The sequence below is a fragment of the Chrysemys picta genome, chromosome 21 (assembly GCF_011386835.1).
Source record: "Chrysemys picta bellii isolate R12L10 chromosome 21, ASM1138683v2, whole genome shotgun sequence".
Classification (NCBI taxonomy): domain Eukaryota; kingdom Metazoa; phylum Chordata; order Testudines; family Emydidae; genus Chrysemys; species Chrysemys picta.
Window position 1 is genome coordinate 11,903,518 of NC_088811.1, and position 24,648 is coordinate 11,928,165.

General features: G+C 43.6%; 1 protein-coding gene across 1 annotated transcript; it reads right to left on the bottom strand.

The window, feature by feature from the left end:
• Positions 1 to 153: 153 nt before the first annotated feature.
• On the bottom strand, positions 154 to 23,889 carry EXOSC10 (exosome component 10). Its single transcript, XM_005292834.4, has 25 exons — positions 23,056 to 23,889; positions 20,758 to 20,894; positions 20,116 to 20,239; positions 18,405 to 18,509; positions 17,873 to 18,035; positions 14,813 to 14,924; positions 14,405 to 14,480; positions 14,082 to 14,192; positions 13,440 to 13,583; positions 12,398 to 12,588; positions 11,297 to 11,453; positions 10,057 to 10,205; positions 9,587 to 9,637; positions 8,638 to 8,749; positions 7,767 to 7,817; positions 7,001 to 7,079; positions 6,678 to 6,799; positions 5,910 to 6,005; positions 5,118 to 5,192; positions 4,538 to 4,625; positions 2,957 to 3,030; positions 2,253 to 2,421; positions 1,692 to 1,753; positions 960 to 1,036; positions 154 to 338 (listed from the first exon to the last, which is right to left on the bottom strand). The coding sequence occupies exons 1-25, from the start codon at positions 23,206 to 23,208 to the stop codon at positions 308 to 310; spliced, it is 2,709 nt and encodes a 902-aa protein (XP_005292891.1). The 5' UTR covers positions 23,209 to 23,889; the 3' UTR covers positions 154 to 307.
• Between the last annotated feature and the right edge of the window lie 759 nt (positions 23,890 to 24,648).

Genomic DNA, 24,648 nt, shown 5'->3' on the forward strand with positions numbered 1-24,648 from the left:
CAATACGAACCAGGTTAATCCCACATCCAACTGACATGTCGAATTCTGCTCTTCCAGACAGCAGAAGGTGGCAACAGGGTTCAGCCAGACACCAAATACATTTTCCAACCACTTTTGAAAATGTAAATATAATAAAGGCCAAAGACAAAACAATTAAAATTGGTTTTCCCCTTTGGAAAAAGCGTTTTAATTATTTTAAAAAGATTTCTGTACAAAAATTGCAGCAGTGATTGATATTTGCCTCTCCATAGCTTGACAACAGAAACTTTTCTTCATTGGCAGTTCCCACAGGATCTCTTACAAAACACTATCTTTTTGGCCAGCTGTGCCTGGAGCCCCTGCAAAAACAGTTACAGAAAGAATTTAGAATAGCTTTGGTTCGAAGTTCACTTGAGCTTTAAAGCCTATGAAATGCTAGCAAGGCTGTAATGAGACGGTGGTGAAACAAGCTCTCTTGCTATTCCCACCTCAACGAGAGTCAAAGTAATGCTGCTCTTCTGCAGCTGCAGGGGATTTATGGGCCACAATGCTGCTCCTCTGGCTACATCCCCATAAGAGTTATGCCTGGGAACTGCAAACTAAATATCTTGGGAATTAATCTCTGGGGAATTTTCATATGAGCCAACACCATCGCTTTCCTTTCTAACTCCCTGGTTAGACATGTGCTCTCTCCGTACAGCCTGATCTTTGGTCCAGGGCTGCATCTCCCATAAGACTAGCACCACTGTGACCTCAGGATTTCAGATCTTCTGCCAGGGTTGTCTTTATTCACATTAATCTTGGACTAGATTTCTGAGGCTGATGTCAATGAACACCAGTAGGTGTTGTGCAGCTCTCATGCTAAGCATGTCCAGATATTGCTGTGTGAACTAGTATAACAGTGGCTTTTTGCCTAGGACTCCAGGGCACTTGAGCGGGGAACACTCCATCACTTTACAAAGAACCGTTCAACAACATACCGATCACTTTTCCCAGCCAGGTAGGACATGCTTTTATTTCCAGCTGGGTGCTGAAGTTTGTTGGCTCCAGAGAATTTCTATATGAAAGGAAAAATAACCCACCAGTGCATTAACTAACAAAATAGATTCACATGATACTTCTACTCGCATCCAACCCTGTCTTGTCCATCATACCTTCAAGGAACACTTTCTGCTCATTTAAGTTGTGAGTTTTGGAATACAACATATTCTCTCATTCACCTGAAATGAGCATTCCTGACTAGGAGCTTCTGCTTGACATTTCTGTCTACAGATTCCATGGAGATGAAATTTCTACAATTAGAGAGGGATCCTGAAGAGGACCTATCCCTTTTCTTCTCCCCGACTCATCCCCACCACCATGCTTCATTTTATTCTACATCTCATCTCTCTCTGTGGAATGAGTTTGGACTGACATTGAAGTGACTGCACAGGAAACTGCATTTCCCACAGTATCACATGTAAACTGATCACTTGTTAAATTCTACACATAGCTGTAATGATCTGAAAGAGAAGCTTATGGGTACCATCTGCACATCAGTCAGTGTGGCAGGAGGAGGGTGCACATGGGAAGAGGGCTTGTAACAAGCCTTATGGATTCGTGATTGAAAGCCTGCATCTCAGCATCAAGTGGCTATTAGGGGAGGTTTGAAATGTCTACAGACACACTGTATCACCTTTATTTCTGTTCCTCATTTCAGAGTGTTCCCTTACCTTGCCTGTGTGGGCCTGCTTGGCTGGATCAAACTGGGATGACTGCTTGGATTTGCTGTTTCCTGAGACAGACACGGAGTGGAGAATAATTGCTATTAGAAAGGTTCTTTTAAATGAACAGTAAATTCACACCAATAGCAAGTGCTCTTTGGCTGTAATAAAATATACAGGGCTGTCTTTCCCTCACTATGAAACAGAGTATACTGCTAAGGAGAGAATAAGCTTTTAAATGGATCCTCATTACACCTGATTCAAGTCTCTCCTATTTTCTACTCTGCAGGGTTTAATGAAATACATTACTCTATTGTGCAGAACAAGGAGCCACTGCCTTTGGTAATTCCAAGAACATTTCAACTGGTTTTGTAATTACATGGACGGATGGTGAGCAATCCACTTCACCAGGCTGATTTCTTAAAATCATTCCCAATTCTTCCATTAGTACAGGGCAAAGACATTACTGTTTGGATGTCACAGAGCTCTACACACCCACACCGCCCCAGGGCTCAGCCAGCCAACGGTCTCCACAGCCTGCAGCCTCGTCGGGGGGAGTCCAGCTCTTACCAGCGAACACCTTGAAGTTAGACTTGCTGTAATCAAAGGGGGTGAACTGCTTTGGCATTTCCTGCTCCTCTGGCTGCTGGGAGGCTTTTGGCCGTTTCTTCTCTTGTTTTGGTGTCTCGGTTCCTGGTTCACTGGTGATTCTCTCCCTCTTCTTGCTGGCCTGTTCCTGCTGTAAAAGCAACACACCCAAGGAAGGAAATGCGATAACCTCTCTGCCCGGTCACACTGGGCTCAGATGGCAGTTGCCATGGATACCATAAGGGGGGTTGGGGGAAAACATCATTTCTGTACTGAGATCCAAGGTTAAAGATGCCTTGCTCCTATAGCAGAGGCTTCTCGGATTAGAAATACTGCTGACAATCATAACACTAGAGGCCTGAATCTGTTGTTGGTCTATGTACACATTTTGGGGGGAACCGAGAAAGAGGAAGACAGAGATAAGGCCATGGCAAGTATTCTCTAGGATAGAGGAGAGTTGAAACTGGAGTAGGGTGAGGCCCAGCACAGATTCACTGAGGTCTGAAACGAGGCCTGTGGCTGTGTACAGGGTCAGAAGCCCAAGAAAGGTTCAATCCATAGATTCAGAGGGCCTGAGAGATGTTAAGTGCCCTGGATCGAGGGCAGAGAGTTTATATTTGCGAAGGCTAAAGGGGTAGCTTTAGAGATATTTGTTTTGTCCTTCACACCCAAACATTTGTACGTACCACAGCTTGCTGACGGACTGAGACAATATTCTCTGCTGTTGCTTTGCACTCCTTCTGCACCTGTTCACGAGCGGCTGTGAAAAGAACAAAACAGAGATTCAGCCGAGAGACATGCAGGAAAGCAGGACTGCATTAGCAAAGATCGCTCTCAAGAAAGAATGAGGAGCTTGTTTTGCAAGGGCAATCCTCTTACCCCAGATACCACATAGAGACAATCTTCATGATGTGAACCTCATTCATCAGAAAACTCGTGATCTAAAAGGGGTTATATCCCCCAGACTATGGCAGGACAGGAGCATACCATATCTAGATTATAGGGAAGCCAGCTGGCCGATTCCTCAATAGTCTGTTGGGCGGTGGGGAATGGTTTATCTCAAATCTCACTCCACCTTAGCTCTCAGCTCCCCTGGCTCTCTCTCTAACCACCTCTTCCTGAAACACTCCCACCTGCTGAATAATTGAGGGCAATCAATCAACAAACTAAGGCACCCCGCTGGGCTGGCTCCCTAGAAAAGATTTTGGGTGTCCCCAAGACGACTGACTAATTACTAAAAAGCAACAAAGAGTCCTGTGGCACCTTATAGACTAACAGACGTATTGGAGCATAAGCTTTCGTGGGTGAATACCCATGTCATGCGTCTGACAAAGTGGGTATTCACCCACGAAAGCTTATGCTCCAATACGTCTGTTAGTCTATAAGGTGCCACAGGACTCTTTGTTGCTTTTTACAGATCCAGACTAACACGGCTACCCCTCTGATACTTGACTAATCACTGTTCTGCCAAAGTCTTAAGCACCTTCTCTACCTGAGGAATAACAAAAATGGGAAGTGTTAAGGGTTTTTTGGTAATAACTGTGCAGATTAACGTGCCAGCCTTCAAACACTGGATACCTGCATTCTATGTGGAACTGGTTACAGAGGAAGTGAATTTTGAGGAGTCAGCCTGGAATACATATAATTAAGCACTATTTGCAGTCTCTTGTCAGTGAATGGCTAATACGCAAACAAAAGGGATACTGCATGTTAGCATAGAAACACACTGGAAGAGCTGTGTGTATGGAAGTTTGCAAAGCACTAGTTTACACTGGGCCTTGTTCCACTGACTGCATCAATCTCTCCATTTCAAACAGCAGTATGTTTTAGCCCATTACAAATATACAAGGATTAGACAGAGGAAAGAGGTGGCCTGCCATGCTGAAAGGAGACTTTCTAGTTAAAAACTATGGGTTATGATGATGGTAGTTTTAATGCAAGCACTCTGAACTACCAAACAATCAGATCTGCATTTGATTTCCAGTCCTGACCTTTTATGCTCTGTAAAGGTAAGGAGTACTACGGATGTATTGCTGGTAAGACAGGAAGGAGAGGAGGACCTTATGTCATTCACTGGTAACCACCCAAATCAGCTAAAATTGGTTTTGACTGGCTCTGAAAGGACTCTTGCTCAGAGTGTCTTGGTTGAAAAGGCTGTAGTTAAGATGCAGGGCCTGAACAGTGGTGTTACAGGGAAAGGGACATTCGGGGGTTTGGAAGATCCACCTTCCCTCCCCTCAATCTCAGTCCAAAAAAGTGGATGTTACCTCTCTGCTGTACTGCTTTCTTTTTGGCTTCTTCCTTTGCCTCTTTCTGCAGTTGTGCCTGACTCATCAACTTCCACCGATTGCTGATCTACATCAAAAGAAAATCATCCAGGATCACTCACTCTGAAGTCAGACAGAAGGGGGAGGAGTTTACAGACCTGCACCGGCATTCATTTTGGAGTACAGAACACCAAATTTGACTACGCTGGAGATTAAAATTTGTTGCATGAACCATGGTTAAAATATGACTTTTTTTATTCTGTAAAGAGTCCTGAGCCACATGAATTAGCACCAAAGGATCCAGGTCAGGTATGGTGTCTAGTTGTAATTCAATGTTTTACAATGTGGGAGATATGAGCTGGCGTTTCCCTTGTTCTTTGGAGGAGAGGAATGCTGTAGAAGTCTGAAAAACGTCTCCCCTTTTTTGAGGCGAAAGGGAAGCAAAAAGGAAAAAAGTAAATCCAAGTAATCTCACGCCCCTCAGAAACTTCCAAAGGGGACTCGGAATTCATTTGTTGTCACCTGGTTCTTTCACAAGGAGCTGAGCAGTTTTCAGGAAATTTGGCAAGTAGACACTCACTTCATAAATTTTTGATGATGGGTCAAACTTTGCTGATTGTGAGATGTGGGCAGGATTCTGTTCTGAGGGCAGATACTGGGAAAAGGAAAAGAAAAATTTCTTTTAACACAGCAGGCTACAGGGTGCAGGCAGCATACATGTCAGGGGAAGTCACTGACGGCTGAGATGCACACTTAGTAGGTGCTAACTGGAAAAAAAGGTCACATTTAACATCAATTCTACAGAAAGCTAATGGTTCAAAAGAATGTCAGTTCACCCCTGTCCAAAATTACAAAGCTTGAGGCCAATAGAAATATTTCTATTAAAAGTAAATCCAATGGAAACACTTTTGATTACATTATCCTCCAGTTTGCAAGTCTAAACACACTGGCAAAATACATTTTAGAACATGGCAAACCAGAAATGAAATAGATTCAGATCAAGAGAGAACTGACTAGTTTATTTTCACCATCAAGCTGAGAGACGTAAAATACAGTCAAAGATGAAAAACTAGATTAAAAAAATGGTTTTAAAGGTATCCAACAAAAGTTTAAGCTTTTAAAAACATACGATTTTTTTAACCTGTTGAAGTGCCTCCTTAATATCCACTCTACAAGTTTCAAAACCAAATCCCATTGTTTTCCTTGCAAAATACATCTAAGCATATAACCTTGTGATTCCAGTAACTGAGCAGTAGCTGATTTCATGCTAGGCTTTACTAACCCTGCCTTGTGAAAACTCCTGCTCTTATGGGACCCACGATATTGCTCAATTTACCAGCTGTCACTACAAAGTATATACACTGCCCTTTACCATTCTAAACGGATTTTCAAAGGACTCCATTATGCGCTGAGCCTTCTGCTGTGCAACTGTTAAGTTCTTCTCATTCCCTTCATCCACATCAGGCTCCTTAAGGAATGCAGAAAAACCATTAGCATATAAAATACATAAAAGTTACTTACAGATTGTATATAGACAATGAGTCCAGCATTGTTTGAAACACAGGATATGTGACCTGAGGCTTTTAAGGGCTAGTAGCGTTAGTAAAAGCCAAAGATATTTAGGATATCCCCTAGTGTCAAAAACGGAAACATCATCAACTAGGTTTCGCTTACTTGCAGCGGCGGCAGGCGGGGGAAAACAGAGAAAAAGGGGGAATGGAGGGAAGCGAGATGGGGAACTGAGGCAGTACTGAATTTTACTTCTATACTTGACAAGCCTAGAAAGTTCTGTTCTCTAACAGGACCCATTTCACACCTGCTGCTTGTTTTAGTAGTAGGTGAATTTTCAGTTGTATTTCTGGGCTCCTCAGGTTATCGCAGTATCATCTCCTAATCCACCTCAAGGTCCAGTGTGGGCAGTGACCCTGGGACTATAAGAAGAGCTAATCCACTTGCCAGCTTCCTTCTTGCTGAACTTGATTATGCTGTACACCTGACAGGGAGCACAGCAATATCTCCAGGAATACCCTATTCCTCTGCAGCTACCTTTTGTGCAGCATTACTAGAACGCTTCACCAGTTTATCAAACCTTTATTTTCTAAAATTCAGATGCAGACCCCTTCATATTACTGGAGCTTACACTGAATATACTGATAGTGGCTGTAGCAACAAGACATGTGGAATTGGGTAATATCCTTGTGCCGTCCATCTCCCCCTCGCTGTCCGAAAAGAGGCTCCCGCATTCCAGAACTGGTGCAGGTTCTGCAGAGAAAGGAAAACGAAGTTTCTGGTTTTGAATACTCCATTCCTATTGGATTTGTGTTCTGCTATGATCTCCCTGGCTCTGCAAATGAGCTTCCATTGAAGGTGAAATGCTTATTTTAAGGTGTCAAAGAAAAAACTACTTGATTTTTTTCCATATTAGCAGAAGTCAGAGGCTGTCTCCCATCCTTCCCAAATTACCTAAGACTGAGAGGTTCTGAATATCATCCAGAGGAACGCGTGAATTGTCATGAGGTCCAAACAAATGATTCTCCAGCTTCTGCAAATAAATTCAAATTACGTATGTGATCAATACAGAACCTTGCTCTGGGATGCTTTAGGAGAATTTACAGAGTGGAAAATATCAGGGGGTAGCCGTGTTAGTCTGTATCTACAAAAACAACACCAGACTCCTTGTTGTTAGAGTGGAAAATGACAGGCTAATCACAATTTAAATGTATGGGTCATGTTCTGAGGCTAAGTATTTCTAATATAGCTCATCTTAAATTGCACAATGAATCCGACACCAAAAGGATGGCTGTGCAAATGGCTATTAAGAATGCTTTGCTTCATAGACACAAGGTAGATGACTGGGACAGCTGTAGTAACTCATCTGAAATTTTCCTTCTTAAAATCAGTCAATAGAGATTATAACAAACGAACACAAAACTTTGTCCAGCAACTGTAGCGTTTACTGATGGAAGACTTATTTACTATAGTCTTGCTTGGAGCTTTTAAAATATTGACTCATGACTGGTAGTTTTACAAGCATTATAGCACACAAGGATAAAACTGGGTTAACAGAGGGACATGTTTGTCAAATGGAAAAAACTAGTCAGTGGATTTAGTATAACTAGCTAGAATAAAATTACAATCTTCATGCTTCACGATATGGAACTCTGCTATAGCAGTTTCTATGAGTTTATGGTTTAACACATTAGCATGCTTAGCATGACACAGATAGTACCTCTGGGTTGGGTAGAGACCCTTTCTTCTTCACCGCTGTTGCAGTTTCAGACTAAGGGGGGGGGGGGGGAGAAAAAATAAGAAAATTACTAATGGTTAACTTTGAAGTATCTAGTCCAGCAGGCACAAGCTTCCCCCTACCAACATTTTCAACACAGCTAGCAGAAGAACAGTTCTACATTTCCCTCCTGGGGGTGCGAGTCTGTGTGAGGATAGGCAAAATTACGATGCTGTTCACATAGCAAGGCTGTGTTTGTGCTCAGGAATAGCTTAATTTCCCTGTCGGAGGATGCGCTCCACTGTAGTAACAGCAGGTATGTGCTGACCTTTATTAAACCTCATTCCAAGCCTCTAGGTTGCGTGTAGGTTTCTGCTGTGCCAGTTGTGTGGGCTTTGTCATTGGTGATTTCTTATGTGCATCCAACAAGCTCTTATTCCTTTTGTAGGTAAATGTGATGTGTGCATAAAGGCAGAATAGGGGTTATGCCCCAGAAACCTCACAGTTGATTGCTTTGCTCAAGACTGAATATTTCTACCGTGTTACTCCCTTAGTTCCCTTAAGGGCCTGAACTACATTGAAGTCTGCAGTGAGATTTCATTGCGGGGGTAGGAAGAAATGCCTATAGGAAGTGCTTCTATGTGCACTCTAGCATACTGTACAGTACTCAGGCTTCAAAGTGAGGTTACTGTCTCACACACAAATGGCAATCCCCAGCAACAGCCTTGCACTATAGCCTTGCGTGTAGACTATTTCTAGATTTCAAAACCTATGAGATCAATAGGAACCTCTGGAAGACAAGGTGCAAGAGATATTCCACAATAAAGTCCACGTCTTTTGAGTTTTGTTATGTGTTGGCAGAAGATCTTTGTACCTTGAGCAGAGGCATCTCTCGGGCCTGTTGGATGAGGAGATGCATTTCGTTGATCTGTTGGCGGACTAGTGGTGGGATCGGGTTGCAGCAAGCAATGATGCCCTGGGGTTCTCTAAAGACATAATGAATGAAACCGAGTTTGCTATATACAGCTAATAAATCAAACCTCCACATGCAAAGGACAGTCAACCAGATGTAATCAGAGGCCTCGCTTCACTGAGTAAGGCAAATCAGATTAGTCATCACTGTTTATCCAGTACAACTACAAAATGTGTCAATACCACGTCTGAGCACATAAGGAAAGCCCATTAGCTCAGCCCTCCCGTGTTCTTTCTGCATCCAGATTTAATTTCTCTCCTTGTCCAATATCTATTTTTCTTACAGAGGGAGTGTGGAGGGTTTTGAAATCACAGATGCAGTTTTATCTCCTTTCAAGTGTGGATGGTAAATTGTGAATACCAAGCCCTCCGAAAAAAATCTTGTTTACAGGAGAATGTCGTGGGGGACATGAGAGGGATGTGGCACCTACACATTTTCCTTTACAAACTGAACCAACACCTAGGTGTATACTATAGAGTACTGATGGAGAGCTCAAAAAAGAAGGGAGATGCAATGACTGGCAGCAGTGTGACCATGTTTTGCATAGTAGGCGGTGTATTCCTAACACAAAGACACATGTATTTCATAGCCATCTGGCTTATGCTAGAAGAGTTTAGCATTTTAATTCTTTTGTGCATGGAATTTCTCTGCTTTGAAGAACTAAAGGCAAAAGCAGTGCTAATTACTGGGAGCAACAAGCTAACCACAGAAGTAAAAAAAATAAAATAAAACAAGGTAAGAGGAAAACCCAGCTGACTGATGGACCTGGGATCAACTGGGACCTGGGACAAGCAAATTACATTCAGAGTTGTACAAAAACAAAAAAACCCCAAAAGGCACCAATACGTACTTGGGCAGCTCCTCTGCTATCTTCAGTAGCATATGGTTTGGTAGCACATACCTGCAACATAAAGAGCAGTAGCACTGGTATCATGGTAATTGTGTTAATGTTAGACTTGTTTATAGAGAAATTTAATGGGGAGGGGAAAAAAAACCAAACACCTTATGTATCATTTTGCACTGGATCCAAGTTCTTAAGAGTTAGGGTCAGTTAAGGAGAAATAAATCAGGATTGATCTAGAAAACCATAGAGGCAACTCCTCCCTCCCCCGATGTGATTTCTGATCTGGGGTTTACGGGGGTCAGAGGAACAGGGAGGAAGTGGTGCAACTAAAGTGCGGCGCCTTTCACTGGATAGTGTCTTAGATACACAGGAAGCACCCAAATCAACCATTCTTAGCAGATCCAGTGTTTCTTTCGACGAGCTGCACCACTCTGCAGAGATCCATTTAAAACTGTGTCTAATGAACGACTTCCTACCCTGTACTCTCATCCTCTTGGCGTGCCATCTTGTCCCTCCAGGCAAATAGCAATTTAAAAGCTGTTAGCTGCTGCGTGTTGAGATGCTTTTTCTGCCTCCTGTAGAGCTCAAGATAGGTGTCCTCTGAGAAGATGGGTTTGATGTATTTCTGAACAGGAAGAATTTGATATTGATCACCAATCTCTCTAACAGAGTCATGTACCAACTCCCTTTGGCACTTCCCAGAGGGTGTTCTCTCTAGCACAGAGAATCAAGCACACAAGAGAGGACTGGATGGTTTGCAACAGTGGCTCAGGAAGTCAGGACTGAGGAGCCACTTGAGGTTTTTACCGTAAGCATTTGGGGCTGACAACTGTTTATGTTTTAGTTCCAGCCACGCTCATTTTTTCATTTTAATTCGGATACATGAGGCAAGGAAGTTTTCAAGTCCAAGAGCATCCATAGACATACCAGATCTTTAAGTCTTGGTCGATTAGAAAACTACCCACCTCTTGTTCTCACTAGTGTTCACTTGGCAGTGTACATTTGTCATAAAGTTACAGTGTGCTCCAATATCCGGGGCTTTTATTCGGGCTATCCAGAGAAATGTGAGTAAATATTGACTCACTTGAAAAGTTTCAGTCTCTTGACACCTGCAGGCTGATGTGGATCAGCAGCAGCGGTTTTGAAGAGAACAAAAGGTCTAGGACATCTAGAGCAGGGGTTCTCCATCTTTTTCTTTCTGACCCCCCCCCCCCAATGCTATAAAAACTCCACGGCCCACTTGTGCCACAATAACTGGTTTTCTGCATATAAAAGTCGGGGCCGGCATTAGGGGGTAGCAATCAGGGTAATTGCCTGGAGCCCCATGCCACAAGAGCCCTCGCTAAGCTACTTTGCTCAGGCTTTGGCTTCAGCCCCGGGCGTTGGGGCTGAGGGCCCCGGGCTTCAGCCCCATGCTTCGGCTTTCTGCCCTGGACCCTAGCGAGTCTAACACTGGCCCTGAAACCTGCTTGTGGCCCCCCAGACCGCTGGTTGAGAACCACTGATCTAGAGGTCCCTTAGCTAGTGGAACAGCTGAGCCCACACTAGGTGGGAATGGAGAGAGAGTAAGGCTGTAAGACTATTTCCTGATATACATATTGAAAATTAGGGATTCTGCCAGAAGGTAGGGAATGGGCCAGGCCCAACCTGGGGTGCTTCCCATCCTAGACAGTCTGTATTCTGACCCAGATAATTAGTCCCCAGGTGAAGATTTACCTTCAGGCAGATGTCCTTGCTGCGCTGCCACACCACCTGCAGCTGAGTGGGCTGTCCATTTCCTCTCTCCCATAGTGCCTCTCTCACTTTATCATAAATGTAGAGCAGGTAGTGAGTGTCGTCTCGGGCGTACTGGATCATTTCCTCTGGCAAAGGGCTGGAAGCAGAGAACTATCAGTGTTGCACAAATGTTTTATAGTACCCCATCCCTCATCCTTGCAGTGCCCTCTGCCACAGCACGTAAAGACAAGCTACATCTGGGTCTACTCCCAAGAACGAATCCAGGAATTCTATGGATTCCTCTCACCAAAATCTCATTTGTGGGCACCATTACAATGATTTTCTCCATCTGACCTCTTGCCTATATCTGGGAGACCAGGATCCCCAGGGCAGCCATTCAATCAGATGGCAGGGGGTACCTTGTATAGTAATGTGGCTACCACTGTGCGCCTGCACAGCCTATGTACCACACCTGTGCTCTTCGTAGGCCAGGAGAGATTGCACTGCAGAGATCATTCTCAAGCTAGAATCCATCATTCAGACCCTGTACTGGTTTACATAGCAGTTTTGTCTGGAAGTTAGAATTTTTTTAGTGGTGCATCTGTTATAACAGAATTGCAATTTTAGAATGCTAGGCTGAGCAATGCAGGGAAGGTGGCAGCAATTACTTCTTCAAGGAGGTGGCAGCTTTTGTCATAACATTACACTGTAGTTATGCACTGTTCCTATTGCATTAAGTCAGCTTCCAAAAGTCTTTTGTTTCGCTGATTTTAAAAAACACATATTACAGCATTTGGAGAGAACTTAGTGCTCATCAAAGTAAGGGGCTGAAATAGACAGCCAAGCACAGTGTACCATAGGCAGGTGCTGTACATACTAATCTCAACCCCATTCAACAAATCTGCTAATGCATTTCAGCTCTGTTTTGAAGCCTGTCCCTTTTATTCCAGTTCACCACCACCACAGTACTAACCAAAAATCCCAGTGAGCTATGTGGTTTGGGGGTCGGTTGAGAAGTGAAACAGTCACCCATTAACATGCAAACAAGTCCTGAATTTGACTCTTAACTCTAATGCCAACACATCAGGATAAAACTTTTACCGAATCCTCCAGTCAGCCAGCTGATACCGCTTGTCAGTTTCCACATGGCAATAGAGTTTTAGCAGGTGGTCCAGGGAGTGCCTGCCAAGGTTGAGGAGACGGGCAGCCTGGTGAGTATCAAACATGTTCACTAAGTACAGACCGAAATCTTTCTGTAGCCACTCCACATCTGAGTCGGCACCATGAAGGACCTGTAAGGCAACACAATCAAATGCATCAGAAACAAGAATGTGAGACAGTGGAATGTGGAATAGCACTTGGGATGAGAGGATAACCAATTCCACTTAGGGGCCTGAAGCACTGAAGCACCAGAGTTAGAAAGTTATGTTTCTTTGCTGGCATTTCTCCTTCCACTGTCAGTGGCATAACAGCAAGTACTTGGTTTCACCCAGACCATGTTTCCACACTCAGCCCTCTCAACAGACAACTGGTAAACTACTGAAAAAGTATTTCTCCCCTGCCCCCACTTCCCAAAATAGATAGTAAAACCCAAGAGCTTTGGAGCTGAGAAGATGCCTGCTAACTGTTCAGTGACATTGCTTATGATGCTCCCCATCCATTCCCTCCTGTGTTTACACATTTTTATCTAGTGGGCAAGCTCTTTGGGGCCGGGACCTTGTCTTCATACTTGTCAGTAAAGCACCTACAATCAAGAACAACAGAAATGGTACCTGGTTTGTGTCCAGCACAGTCTGATGGATACAGACCTGCCTAAGACCTCCTGATGGGTGGTCATATCCATTTTTGGGCCATTACCAACTAAGCAGTGCTCATTCTCACAACAGTGACTTAGATGTTACTAGCATCTTATGGCCTGAGGTCATACAGGCTGATTCAGTGCTCACTGAAGTCAAGGGGAATCTTTCCAATGATTTCAATGGGTATTGGATCAGGCCCATACCATGGCTCTCCCACTTGTGCCAACCTTTCCCCGGAAGGAGGGAGTAGCCAGGGCAGGAGGACAAAGCATGTTTTTGGACAGAGTTAAGCCAAAAATAAGTTATCCAGCATAATTCTGAATAGGTTGGAAGAGTCTACTGACCTTCACAATAGCAGGGTCCGTGAAGGCCTCATTCAAAATATACATGTCACTACGTAGCTCCAGAGTGTCAATAATGAAATCTTCCATCCGGGTGGAAATCTGCATCAGACATGTCAAGCCCAGGAAACTCCTATAGGAATGGTGCTACCAGACAAAGGACAGAAGTTAACTCAGAGCCCCTGCAGGAGTGGTATTATGAAACACAGAATGACCAAAAGCAGAGGAAAAGATGACAATAAATGAATGAAGAATGCCTCTAGACAAAAGTTAATGACACGTACAGATTTCAGGTCTTTGCAATCATTGCTACTGTTTTAATAATACATCATCTGAATTAATTTTGAAGTTGGTCCTTTCCATGGATCTCAACATAACCCAGAGGATCATAGGAAAAATTCAAAACATACTAAATTCAATATAAAGCTTATTATAATAGAATAAAGTTTGAGAAGTTAAAATTCCATGCAGCCTTCTGAATAATAAAATGTAGCAAGCTTCCCACATCAGACCTGGGACATATCACCTAACTCAACATAAAAAGGATATAGTACACAAAGCAAAAGATGATGGATAATAGTATAATGTGACCTGCTAAGTGCTAACTCAGCATATGTAATTTGAAACAAAGAGCAACACACTTACCTCCAAATCCACAGCAAATTCTTTGCAGCTTACAAGCTTTTCGTTCAGTTCTACCAACTCATCCAGGGTGGAGATAAAATGGCAGGGTGTGTCCTCAACAGGCCTGTACATCTGACAAGGCAAGTTATTAGATACCACTTGTGGGGACATAGTGCTTTCCTCCCAGAATACCCAAAAGTTTCTGAATTAAACACTGCTATCACAGGCTGTAACTGCTCCCCTCAATCATAACTAGGCTACAAGCAGGGTCTACTGCAAACTGATTATCTACTTCTTCCAACATTTTTTCTAGATTCGAATGCTAATTTAACCTGGGCACTAACCTGGAGTTGTGGTTTCTCGAGAGCTTCATCTGGTGGAACAAAGTGCTCCAGTTCATACTGGTAAGGATGAGCAAACCTGCACAAATAACAAAAAAGGAATCTGTATCATTCCAATCAACTTCACCAAGCCACAGGAAGTAGTTTCCAAGAGATACTCTTTGTGAGCCACCAGTTTGCCTAGTATTGACCAGAAATCCTAGCACAGGGCAGATTTGTTATGCATGGGTATAAAAAAATGATGAACATATATGGAGGCAGCTATAAGTGAAGAAGCATGCATGTGCACAGACACAGAGAAGAGTCACATAAGGTGCTGCATGTGACAGGTACACGCATAAAAGGATTGCATACAAAATGCATATAAATCTAGTGTATTTCCAGCATCCTGTTGCCTATTTAATTTCTTACATGTCTTGTTCAGTCTGCTGAGTTCTCTGTTGATGGAGGAAATCGGCTAGAGCAGCCGGTACATCCAAGTCCTCAGGACGCTCCTTTCGCTCCCGCCTGCTTTTTGCGAGTGCTGAATGACCAAGATGAAAAAATTAGACAACGCTGTACAAATAATGTGTATTCCTAACTCAAGTTTCTCTCCTCAATGCCTAACCTAAAACCCATTAAAATCATTAAGTACTATAAAACCCTAAACACTCCTGGCCTACTGCTTTTAAACACAAGATTTCTATCTGTGCCTCATTTTATAACTCAGGAATAGGTATGACAAGAACATATGTCACCCTGCAAAGATTAAGTAAGATGCGCAATGCTAATATAACAAGACATTTTTTAAATTTAATCACTTGGTGCGAGCATCCCAAAGATGAATAATTCTGGCTGCCAAACGCTGCTCTGCAATGGAAAGGTAACTAGCAGCTCTACCTCCATTATATTTGCTATTAGAAAGTGATGAAAAATAATAAACGAAAGTCAAATCAACTGTTAGCAACTAGAACTGCAATTGCATTTTAATGGAGAAATGCTGATTAAACAACAGAAGACAGATCCCAAAGATGTGGGATGTTATTGTGTGCGTGTGTGGCGGGGAGAGGAAGAGAAGAACTACTGAAGCTTTTGGTTGCCTTGTGCCAACTATTTGGTTAAGGAAGCCAAAGCAAAGAAGCTCACATCTAACCTTTTTTTCACTATACCAGTAAAATAACCCATTATTTCTTCTAAGCTCAACTGCATTTACGCAGGACCTGGTTCTTCTTGACATCAATAAGAGCCTGATCCCTGACTTTAGCGGGAGCAGGATTAGCTGCAAAATACATTGTTTTACAGATTGTTACATGTGCATCCACAGCAAGACATTTTATACAGACTTGCCTTTAATAAGATTAACATCATCATAATGGCACGCTTACTACTTCCAAAGGGTTTTAGTCTCCTTCTGAGATATACGTTCTTTAGATTCAATGATTTCTTTTGGCTTGTGAGGTTTGGTTTCTGTTTGATGTTCATTATAAAAATAATAATTAGGGCTGTTGATTAATTGCAATTAACTCAAAAAAATTAATCGCGACTAAACAAATTAATCACGATTAATCGCTGTTTTAATCTCACTGTTAAGCAATAGAATACCAATTGAAATTTACTAAATATTTTTGATGTTTTTCTACATTTTCATACATATTGTATTCTGTGTTGTAATTTAAAATGTATATTATTATTGATTATAAATATTTTCACTGTAAAAATGATAAAGAAATAGCATTTTTCAATTCACCTCATACAAATACCATAGTGCAATCTCTTTGTTGTGAAAGTGCAATTTACAAATGTAGATTTTTTGGTACACAACTGCACTCAAACAAAACAAACAATGTAACACTTCAGAGCCTATAAGTCCACTCAGTCCTACTTCTTGCTCAGCCAATTGCTAAGACAAACAAGTTTGTTTACATTTACAGGAGATAATGCTGCCCTCTTCTTATTTACAATGTCACCAGAAAGTGAGAACAGGCATTTGCATGGCACTTTTGTAGCCGGCATTGCAAGGTATTTATATGACAGATATGCTAAACATTCGTATACCCCTTCATGCTTTGGCCACCATTCCAGAGGACATGCTTCCATGCTAATGATGCTCGTTAAAAAAAATAATGCGTTAATTAAATTTGTGACAGGGAGAATTGCATGTCCCCTGCTCTGTTTTACCCGCATTCTGCCATATATTTCATGTTATAGCAGTCTTGGATGATGACCCAGCACATGTTGTTCATTTTAAGAACACTTTCACTGCAGATTTGACAAAACGCAAAGAAAGTACCAATGTGAGATTTCTAAAGATAGCTACAGCACTCGACCCAAGGTTTAAGAATCTGAAGTGCCTTCCAAAATCCGAGAGGGATGAGGTGTGGAGAATGCTTTCAGAAATCTTAAAAGAGCCACACTCCGATGTGGAAACTACAGAACCCAAACCACCAAAAAAGAAAATCAACCTTCTGATAGTGACATCTGACTCAGAGGATGAAAATGAAAAAGCGTCGGTCCGCACTGTTTTGGATTGTTAGGGTACGTCCAGACTACCTGTCGGATCGGTGGGTAGTGATCGATCTATCGGGGATCGATATATCGTGTCTTGTCTAGACGTGATATATCGATCCCCGAACGCGCTCCCGTCGACTCCGGAACTCCAAGGCGAGCGGCGGTAGCGGAGTTGATGGGGGAGCCGCAGTCATCGATCCCGCGCCGTGAGGAAGGGAGGTAAGTCGAAATAAGATATGTCGACTTCAGCTACGCTATTCCCGTAGCTGAAGTTGCATATCTTACATCGACCCCCACCCAGTGTAGACCAGGCCTTATTGAGCAGAACCTGTCATCAGCATGGACGCATGTCCCCTGGAATGGCGTTTGAAGCATGAAGGGACATATGAATCTTTAGCGCATCTGGCACATAAATATCTTGCGACACTGGCGACAACAGTGCCACGAGAACACATGTTCTCACTTTCAGGTGACATTGTAAACAAGAAGCAGGCAGCATTATCTCCTGCAAATGTAAACAAACTTCTGTGTCTGAGCGATTGGCTGAAGAAGTAGGACTGAATGGACTTGCAGGTTCTAAAATTTTACATTGTTTTATTTTTGAATGCAGTTTTCTTGTACATAATTCTACATTTGTAAGTTCAACTTTCATGAGAAAGAGATTGCACTATAGTACTTTTATTAGGTGAATTGAAAAATACTATTTCTTTTGTTTTTTTACAGTGCAAATACTTGTAATCAAAAATAAATGTAAAGTGAGCACTGTACACTTTGTATTCTGTGTTGTAATTGAAATCAATATATTTGAAAATGTAGAAAACATCCCAAAAAATTTAAATACATGGTATTCTATTATTGTTTAGCAGCACGATTAATCGTGATTTTTTTAATCACTTGACAGCCCTAATAATAATAAGCGCTAGGTGGTATTATTATTATATGCTACCCAAGGCAAATGAAGCCCTCTTGCTCTGGCCTTCTTACCTTCAGGCAGCGGTTTCAGAGCGTTGGGTTTGACAAAAAGCTTAGGTACAAAGGGAGTGTTGGAATTGTCAATCTTCTCTCGAAATTTGAGCTGTGGTCGAGTGATATTCTTGGCATGTAGCAATCGGAAGGTTTCAGACTTTGTTCTGTGGGATTCTCCACTCTGTTTAAAAAACACATTTGAATGGATTTTGAGATAGTCTATTAAGACTCACTCTATATGCATTTGAATATTAAACTCCAGACACAATAATGAAAAACTCCCCTGAAATTAGAGCACAGTATCTAAGGTCCATACAATAGCATCTAAATTAGGTGCCCTGGGGCCCTGAATTCAGGTTAGAGAGAGATCTGTGTGCATGAAATCTAGATCAGAAACCCAGAGATCCTGAATCTGGAGTGAAGAAAGGGGAAGCACAACCAGAAATCTAAAGGGACGTTGGGTTACTGAACTCCCAACCACCATCACTACAACTCAAGCCTACACAAATAGCTCAAGTTAATTAAAATAAGCTGACTGTCGAAGTCTCACCTTACGGTTCCAGCTGGAAACAATTGTCTTTGGGAGCTGCATCCCTGCAGGGAGGATAGGCTGCTGGTTCTTGTTCACTCCTGCTGCTTCATCCAGTAAAATACCCTGAAATTCGGGAAAAGAAGCTTAAGCAAAACTGTATGAAACATCCTGTACTTGGCAGTCTAGCCTGACTGAAAGGAGAGAAATGTGCAGCTGCTTCCAAGCTCACCAACTCCGAATTTTGTAAAGGGCAAGAGTGGCCAAAGGCTAGGTAAGGAATTCTAATTTTAGGGATTAGGAGAAGCAATTGCCAAGGAATCAAAGGAGAGTTTCTTCAGAGGTATTCATGTGCCGATCATCCTAGTCCCACACTCTCCTCTCATATCTTATCCTCCACTCTGCCCAGTTTTTAGACTGGGCCAACACAGAGTTAGTCTTGCATCTAATTTGCTTGGCAGAGCATGATAAGTAAACAACTCTCAGCCCTGCTGAGAAATGAACCATTGTTATAGTGGCACTGTCTTCTAGTGGCTGAGGCACTGGCCTGGGAATCAGGTTATTTTATTTATTATTATTTTTTTTTGCATTATGACACCATCTAGAGACCCCAACTGAGCTCAGGGACATATCATGCTCGGCACAGTACAGGCAAATAGTAAGAGACAGTCCCTGACCCGAAGAGATGACAGTCTAAATAGACAAAAGTTTGGAAGGAAAACTGAGGCCCAGAGAGGTGATGTGACTTGCTCAAGGTCACACCACAGGTCAATGGCAGAGCCAGGAATAGAACATGGATCTCCAGATTCTCAGCCCCAGATGCAATGGCCTTTCTTAGGCGTCTTTCACACTCACTTTGCACAAGTGTAAATGACTGCATGAGGTTCCAGGCAGCAGAGAATAAAGCTGTGGGAGGCTACAGCACCAAAGCCCAAGGTGCCATTATTGGGGTCTGGGAAGCACTGATTTAAATGACTGGTTTAAGAGACTTTACTTTGGAATGTGACTGGTCCTGAGGTCTCTGCTCTCAGCCGCATGTCAGTTTAATCAGCTGCCAGCCTGTTTGCTTCTTTATGGCTGGGGTAATTATTCCAGCCCCCTTGCTCTCCTGGGATAGTATATGATATATCCGCTCTGGCACCCACACAGGCAGCCTTCTCTTCCTCATTTGCAATGGAAAGGTTTGATTGACTGTCTCTGTTTTTCAGGAACAGTTGGAGCCCTGGTTTCTATTCCTTCTGCTGTGACACTTAGGGCAAATCATGTCACTTTTCTGTGTCTCTGCTTAACCTTCCGCCCTTTGTCCATTCTATTTAGATTGCAAGCTCTTCAGCCAAGGGACAGGTTGTGTGTATGTACAGCACCTAATACGATGGGTCCCAATCTCAGTTGGAGCCCTTAGGTGCTGCTGTCATACAAGTAATCATTCTCGTCCTTACAGGCTCAGTTCCAACCTACTGCTGTGATTTGAAATACAAAAAAAGTGACAAACAGCTGAGAAAAATAGCCTGTAAAAAATAGAGGCTGTAATTAAAAAACAAAACAAAAACAAACAAACAACAACAAGAGATACCTAAGAAATAGTGACTATAAGAGAATAAATGTTTAAAATGAAAGAGATCTAAAAGTGAAGAACAATGTGTAATTGCTAAATATTGCCATTTCAATTTCTGTAGAAAGAGTGATCCACTGAATGGTTACAAGACAAAAAACTCAGGGAAAGTTTACTCACCACTCTTTCAAGAATGACATCATTGGAGTCAACCAGCAAATCAAATTTATCTTCCAGCTCTGTTGCTTTGCTGCGATCCTTGATGTGACTGCGACAGCCATGATACTGCATCACCTTGCTCATACTAACAAGAGAATAGTTTAGTTACTCTTTAAATGACATTAAAAGCAGGTATACTAAAGACTGGACCAATTAAGATCCTCCCTGAGCTCTGGCTACTCTGAGGTTTGCAAAATCAAATACAGATCCTTTAGATACTGTTGTAAGAGCTTTGAACATGAGAAGCTCTGAGAAAGTGCTAAGTATTGCTATTCATTTCCACTGGGTCTATGGAACTTAGATTGGGCCATCTGGTTAGGAAGTCACTTTTCCATCAGCCCTCACCTGCTCAGTTCTTCACCTAAATTGTTACAGCTACTTTACAGTGGTAAATTGAATGACTCAATTTTTATCATTACCATTTAAATTTCATGTATCAGAAAAGCAGCTGACACATTGTTAAATACAGATGAAATATACGTAATAAAAAATGCTCATATATTGTTTTATTTTGAAATTTGCAGAGAAGAGAATTCTCTGCCCCTCACTCTTCCCTATCGCTAGGTTTTCACCACTGACACAAGAAAGCCAAAATGTCCTTACCAGTGAAGCAGCCTGTCACCTTGCGTTTCACAGTATGCCCGGAATCCAGGAAAACTGCGATAGAAGTCATATTCATCTCCAGGCTGAGGGAGCCCATTAGATGCCTTAGTAGCAGCCACCACAGTGCCAAGTGCATGCTGTTAAAAAGCATCACATCATTAAAATATAATTCCACAATGTATATTCATTTTTCTATGACCCTGCCAGATGAACACACTGTATTACATTCCTCGCATTATATTACTATTCCTAAACCAAGACACAACTAGGCCTTTTTAAACAAGAGAGTTTACAACCATTTCTATCCGAGTTAATGAAACTAATACTAAAAAGAAAAGAAAAACCTTAAACTGAAGATGTTTTGGTTTAATGGAAATATTATGGGTATACTAGCTCCAACTTCAGAACCAGGAAATGCTGTCTCTCTAGGGCCATGTCTACACTATAAAATTAAGTCGACCTAATTTACATCGGCATACAGCCACTGCAGAAATTGCATTGCTTGTGTGTGTCTACACTTCGCTCCTTGCATCATCGGTGCATGTCCTTACCAGCAGCGCTTGTATCAATTTTATCGTAGGGCATTGTGCGAAGCTTCCTGAAAGCCAGTAACCATCTACGCAAGCAACATCGGGTCTACACTGACACTGCGTCGACCTAACTACATTGATTTTGATTCTACGCCACTCACGGAGGTGGCGTTATTAAGCTGGTGTAGCAGGGCAGTTAAGGCTAGGTCTATACTACCCGCCTGAATCGGCGGGTAGAAATCGACCTCTCGGGGATCGATTTATCGCGTCCCGTCGGGACGCGACAATCGATCCCCGAATCGGCGCTCTTACTCCACCAGCGGAGGTGGTAGTAAGCGCCGCCGACAGAAAGCCGCAGAAGTCGATTTTGCCGCCGTCCTCACAACGGGGTAAGTCGGCTGCGATACGTCGAATTCAGCTACGCTATTCACGTAGCTGAATTTGCGTATCTTAAATCGACTCCCCCCTGTAGTGTAGATGTACCCTAAGTTTGCAGGAGCGAAATTTTAAGCGTAGTCACTTCCATTGTTAGGTCGATGGCAAGGCAGCTTACATCAACCTAACTCTGTAGTGTAGACCAGGCCAATGAAAGGTCCCTGGGTGAGGGAATGTTTAGGAATTAAATTTGTAATGATGGAGATGGCAATACTATGGTTTTTAAATCAGTTTGTAGAATGCTTTGTCATGCTTGGATTAACAGTCCAATATAAGTGTCCACCTATATCCCAAAAATCAAGACCTAGCTGCTAAATGCATATTGAAAACCCTTCTTACTGTAGGTAGAGCATTACAAAAAAATTAAGAATATAGAGAATCCCACCACTCCAGTGTTGCCAAATCTGAGGGTTTCCTTTGAATTTTTTTCCTGTTAAGAGACAGATAACTAAATGTAGGGCTGCTTTTGGCACCAAGGCCCATGCATGAGCTAGTACCGGCTGTTTAGGTTCAGTTTATCTCACCCCCATGATTCTAGTTCTCCAGCCTCCACTGCAGGGAATGCCCTAACTAACTGGAGGGGTTATGCTGACAATTTGCCAGGAATAGGAAGACTGCATGAAATTAGGAAAAAGGGAGACTGCCTCCAGTGCCCATGGAGACAACAGGCCCTAGCTTACAATTCTAGTTCCAAGTATCAGGGAGTCCCGTGGCCTACACCTCTCCATGCAACAGAACTGCAAACACGGACTCACTTCTCGGCAGTGAGATGCAGCGTGTCCCCCCACTCTCCCGGGGCAAGATGGGTTAAAGTGGGCGGCGCTGGGAGGCTGCACGGGAGAGCTCTAACTACGCGTGCTGTGCGGGGAGCGGGGGCAGAGAGGATGTAGGTTGTATGTGAGGGCAGCACCCCGTGCCCACGCTGGCGCCCGGCTCACTCAAGCGCTACCCAGCCCATGGCGACCAGTCCTGTGCTGACAGGGTGGGTGGTGCAGGCCCCGGCTACAGCAGCAGGAGATGGGCGCAGGGTCACTGCTCCAAGGCCCCGCTTCCCCACCGCCTTGCCCCTTAGAGCGAAGGCCCTGGGCAAACGGGGGCAAGGCCCATACTACAACGCCCGGCATGCAACACTCCGCCTCGATCTCGGCCGCCCAAACCCCGCTACAGCGGGCACGGAGAATGCTGGGAAACACAGTGTAGAGAGCGTCCCCTCAGGCCTCAGCATCAGCTAGGACCGCGAGCAGAAACTACAGTCCCCAGCATGCCCCGCTGCGGCGTGTGTGTGTCGCAAAGCACGCCGGGAGTAGTAGTTTGCGGCGGCTCCCTCACGTACCTTGACGAAGGAGTCGGCATCCCTGAACCCCGGTAACACGGTGTCTGAGCAGCCCCCCGGCAGCTCCTCGGTGGCGCCGCCACTCCCCGTGTCCATTATCTGGCCCGTCTGAACTGCTGCGCTACGACTCCCCAGTCCGCCGGCAGCCGCCATCTTCGACACAGACCCACGTGACGCGACAATAGCTTAGTCTCGCGCGATAACAGAACCGCGGCGGGGGGGGGGGGGGGTTTTGCAGGGAAGGCAGAAGTGCTGCAAGACGCATGCGCACGCACTGAGAGACGGCGGGGAGAGCAGGGGCTGCCCTATAACTTTCTGGGTCTTTCCCTCTTTTTACCTCAGAGAGGCTGAGCGAGGCGAGCTACTTGTCCGCCTTATGGGCCCGGAGCCTCCCCCACAGTTGCCGGCAGCGTGCTCTGGGGGCGCTCATCCCAGCACTAGCTGCCCCCCTCCCCGGCACGGACCCTCCCCATCCCAAAACTACCTTTCAAACTCACCCCCCCCCCCCAAAGCCTGCTGCTGTCCCTGGGAGTGGGGCGCTCTCCCTGCCAAGGTCCAGGGCCCCAATGCAGCCGACTGCCCCCCACGCTGTAGGGTCCTGGATGCTGCCCTTGCTGTAGTCGGGCCATGAGCCTGAACCCACCCCTTAAAACTCAGCACTCCAGTCAGGGGCTTGACTTCAGTTGAGGAGAGGTTATTCGCTCTGCTATCCAGCGTGACTCCTGGAGTAAATGGACATTTCCTAGGAAAGCCTCGTCTAATCTTGACTAGACTACAGCCTGAGATAACCAGTCACATTTGTTAGCTGGCTTTGAGTTGTGGAGTTTGTTCTACACTGGTTCAGAGATTTGTGGCATAAATTTCAATCTGCCAGCAGATGGAGACTACAGCTCAAGTTTTTACCGCTGACATTCCTCCACCAGTATACAGTCTGGGGGAGTTGATTATTTCAAAGCAGGAATAATCAAAATCAAAACAGGTAAAACCTTTTTTCCCCTCTATCCCTGTCCAGACACTTTGGATTTCCTATATGTTTCCATGGCCTGTGTTATACAGGAGGCAAAATTATAATGGGCCCTTCTAACCGTAACATCTTTGAATCTATATCAATACAAAACATTTGATGGGAAGAGACATCATCTAAACCATCATCCCTCCAAATACACACCACAGCGATCAGATTAAAATTCTATTTCTTCAGTCTCACAGAATCAGTTTCTTGTGCTAAGAGAAGAAAAATGCCCAAAAAACTGGAATAAAGAAAGTTCATGTTCTTACCAAATTGCAGCCCACTTAAGGATATAGTTGCAATTGCTGGAAACTAAAACAAAAAGATTTATGAACGGGCAAACTCCTTTGATACAGGTAGTCAATCTTGACTGTTTTTCTCCACCTGCTGTCATGAAGGAGCTATAGCCAGCCATCTGGACTGGTATAGGAGAAGACAGTCAAACCCATAACAAAAAAAAACACAAGTTTCTTAGAGAGATCCAATCCACTACCAACGGTGTTTGTGCCTTCTGTGGGTTTCTGCCAGGGGTTCTTAAACTTCATTGCACTGTGACCCCCTTTGGACAATGAAAGGTTACTACA

Excerpts from the sequence above, each read along its gene's own strand:
- EXOSC10 (XM_005292834.4), bottom strand. The coding sequence starts at position 23,208 with ATGGCGGCTGCCGGCGGACTGGGGAGTCGTAGCGCAGCAGTTCAGACG. Across the intron at positions 14,925-17,872 it reads TCTGAAACCGCTGCCTGAAG|CACTCGCAAAAAGCAGGCGG; the intron begins GTAAGAAGGCCA and ends TTGGTCATTCAG. Across the intron at positions 1,037-1,691 it reads AGCAGGCCCACACAGGCAAG|AAATTCTCTGGAGCCAACAA; the intron begins GTAAGGGAACAC and ends CCTTTCATATAG.